Source organism: Ruditapes philippinarum, unplaced genomic scaffold (assembly GCF_026571515.1).
Source record: "Ruditapes philippinarum isolate M1 unplaced genomic scaffold, ASM2657151v2 ctg3448_1_1_1_1, whole genome shotgun sequence".
Classification (NCBI taxonomy): Eukaryota; Metazoa; Mollusca; class Bivalvia; order Venerida; family Veneridae; genus Ruditapes; species Ruditapes philippinarum.
Genome location: NW_026867225.1, coordinates 1 through 3,675, shown reverse-complemented (window position 1 = coordinate 3,675; position 3,675 = coordinate 1). Strand labels below are relative to the sequence as shown.

At 29.7% G+C, this 3,675-nt stretch overlaps 1 protein-coding gene across 1 annotated transcript; it reads left to right on the top strand.

Moving 5' to 3' along the window:
• Positions 1–793: 793 nt before the first annotated feature.
• On the top strand, positions 794–3,651 carry LOC132735343 (uncharacterized; the record flags this gene model as incomplete). The annotated part of the gene is given in 3 exon segments (XM_060722282.1): positions 794–1,232; positions 3,162–3,226; positions 3,487–3,651. Coding segments are annotated over 3 exon segments (342 nt in total), but the record flags the coding sequence as incomplete, so codon positions are not given.
• Positions 3,652–3,675: the final 24 nt, after the last annotated feature.

The following is a 3,675-nucleotide window of genomic DNA, read 5'->3' as shown; positions in this document are numbered from 1 at the left end:
GACTTATAAATTAAATGTCTAGAAATTATACAATTCACCCAAAATATATGCAGAAACAATTAATTATATCAAATGTGATGCTTTTGTTATATAGTGGAATTATTTCATAGAAATGGTGACAAAAAATATTGTCTAGAAAAAATCATGCAGTGGACAAGACACTGTACAGAACATGTTTTTGACTGAAATCATTGAAACTTGTATGAAAAAGAATGACAGACAAGTGAGTATAGGATATTATCGATATATCCGTGTATCGTTGATTTTAGTTACTTGATATCGATATATCGCTGATATGCTTTGCACTGAATCAATGACAGCTCTAATAATTTTACATTACAACATATTTTTAAGGACTTCAAAAATTATCAAATATGAATTTATTAATTAAATCTACTATTTAATTCCATTATCATATTTTTGTTCTATTTTTGTGGGTTTTATATGCCTGTTGATATATGTGACAATATAGTAACATCAGTATGTGTTTATATTACCTTGAATAAATCAATACGAAACAGTACTTTGGCGAATTACATAATGTTCGAAAATTGTTTGTACGAAAAACGAATGTTAAGTACCTGTAACTCTTCAAACAAATACGTATACTTTGTAAAGCATTAAATACAAATCAGTTGTACATTGTCTATTCAATAAAATGACAATGTTTAATAAAATCATACATCAGAAAAACAAAGTGTCTAAAAAATGCCAGATTCCACTTTTGCACAGCCTACAAATTTCCTTTGGAACAGACCACTTTTTATTAAAGGAAGAGTGGGTCAATAGTTATTTATTTTAAAAGAAAATTTTATTCAAGATTTACATATGATTTATACATTTTTTGAGACATTTAACAAAGTTTTTACAATAAAAATATAAACGCCGAAAACAGTTGTTAAATCTAAATTGCTCTAAACGTTTGTGTAACCGCCTAACCTAATCAACCTTTAGTTATAATGAACTCAACCTTGAAATGGAGGATCTAATACTTCCGGTGTGTTTCTTGCGGGAAGTCATCACACGCTTTTTCATAAATGTTAATTTAATTCGACATCTTTGAATAATTATATTATATCCGTAAGATAACGTTATATTTATTCTACCTTAAAACTATACAATGGAACATGACGACATTGACGAAGATATAGAACGCTTGAATATAATTTTGCAAGACGACGATGGCGAGGATGCCGAAAGTGACGGAGAACTAAGAATTTTAGAGAATAACGGTAGAGTTATTTTTCATTCATTGAAGTTTATTTATATTCTTCGTTATTTTACGTCAATGACATTACCTTATTTCATGGTTTTTATCTAAAATTGATATCGAAAGAAGGGAGAAAAAAATCTAGGCAAGGGAAGTTACTCCTGATTATGTATCAAAGTACTGTAAAGTGATGATTTTACACGAGGTACTGTAAAGTCATATTATTTGTTAGATAATAATTTTTTGTATTTTTTTTGGTGTTCCATTTCAATTGCTTTATTTTAAAGATTTGTTGATCTGCATAGTCCTAATGATCTGACACTGTCTGTTTTCTTTCATCTTCCATATAGCCTACCAGTCAAAATATATTGACTTGCCAAAGCTAGATTCTGAGTTATTTTCGTTTTGAGTCAGAATCTCGATTCTAAAATTTAGTTGCTGGCATTTAGTTAGGTGTGGCTAGCATATTTTTGTTTTAAAGGAAAAATAAATACTGTGACAATAAAATTATAATTTAATGTACACTTAATTTGATGAAGTGCTTATCATTATCATATAAATCAATTATTTTGGACAGGCAGGCCTCGACACTAACTTTTTTATCAGGTGGTAAGTCGGACCACTAGATTTGAAATTAAGGTGGTCCTTCCAGAAGTCAAGTGGTCAATTATTATTATTATTATTATTATAACAGTTTACTGCAAGTTTAGAAAAAAATATGCTTAAAATTGATGACAAAGATGTATTATTAACCTTTAAAGAAAACAGACATTTCAAATATAATATTTTTATCTAATTATAAATTAAGGAGGGCAAGTTAATAGGTATTCTGTCGTGAAGTTATTTGTTTCTTTTTCATAGCTCATTCAAAAATACACAACAGGGCTCTTATTTGTGTTAACTTTTACATTGAAGTGATTTCTCCCTCAACTCAAGTTAGGGAATAGTGAAACCATTTGTGTCTGGTTTTTGCTTACTGTTATTCAAATATTCATTGCTGATACGTGGTATGTCTTATAATCATGATAATTACATGTATCTTTTATAGATTAACATTTTTGATAAAACTTAAAACAAGAAAATATCTAAAGGATAAAAAATAAAAACAACTTTATATATAACTATAGTTTAGCTTATTTTTCTCACAGATTTATTATGAAAACAGAATTAACCGCCCTGTTGCTTGTTGGTTGATATTTATTTTTTACAATGAGTATTTTTAACGTTTTATTTAAAAAAAAAGTAATTTTAACTCTGGAAGAAATGGATCTCTTATCGTTAAACAGTTAAAATGGAGATAACTTAAGCAAAGAATTACTAGATGTATTTTTTCCAGTTCCTTTAGTTTGCTGCCATTATTCATGTACATGTATATGAAACTTAAAGTTCATACGGTATCCCATACAATATCATAATTACCATCGTCGGGTACCCACGTGTGATTAACATGTAACATAACATAAATGTTAAAGGTTTCGCCGTGGTAATCCGACGATGCAGCATTAATAGCATTATTTGAATGCAATTTGTACCTAGCTTAATATCACAAATTCTTAACTCTTTTAACTTGCAAAGACAAAAATTTTAGCGATTTAGAATTAAAGTTATTGATGATTTAAGACCTTCTAATCAGATTAATTTATTAATGAACCATATACATGTTCATAGGACAAATGGTTTTAAACAAAATGTATAAAACATGTCTTGACCAAATCGCTATTCTCCCAAATGAGCCTTGCACAAACCAGAAAATTCAAGTGGTCCGACGGACCAGTGCATTTTAAAATTAGGTGGTCCTTGCCAAAATCAGGTGGTCTCGGACCAACGGACCACCGCTAATGTCGAGGCCTGACAGGTGTGCAGGAAGCATTCTTTAAAAAAATGTATTATAGCATGAATGTACTTTTTTTATCATGAAAGAAACATATAAATGTTTATTTGATTTGTGCAGAAGAAGAGTATTACAGTAATGCATCTAGACCCAGCACTAGCAGTGATGTCACAGCTTCATCATTTGTAAGTTTAAATATAATTGTTTTGTAAACCACATAGATTTTTATATTTTTAAAAAAATTATTTTATGTCATAATAATGTGTATATGAATTTACTGCAAAAAATCTAGTCACTGCTTTAATGATAGATGTATAAATTATTTTTCTAAGCAGTTAAAAAGTACATTCTCCTGCTTGTATTTCGACAACAAAATTTTCATTTCGGCTAGGGTAACAATTGTCCACCATATATAATACTGTAATGAAATGTGTTTGATTTTCAGCCAACAACATCTGTGTGTACAGATGCTGACGATGCTATGTTTAGGTTTGATCCTCATACAATCACAGCAGAGACCTGTCTAGCGATGAACCGGGCATACCAGGAGGTGCTGCTTGATACCCTTAGACAAATTGAAATATCCCTAATAGAAAACCGGACACGGCAGGTATTGGTTGAAAATTTACAAAAA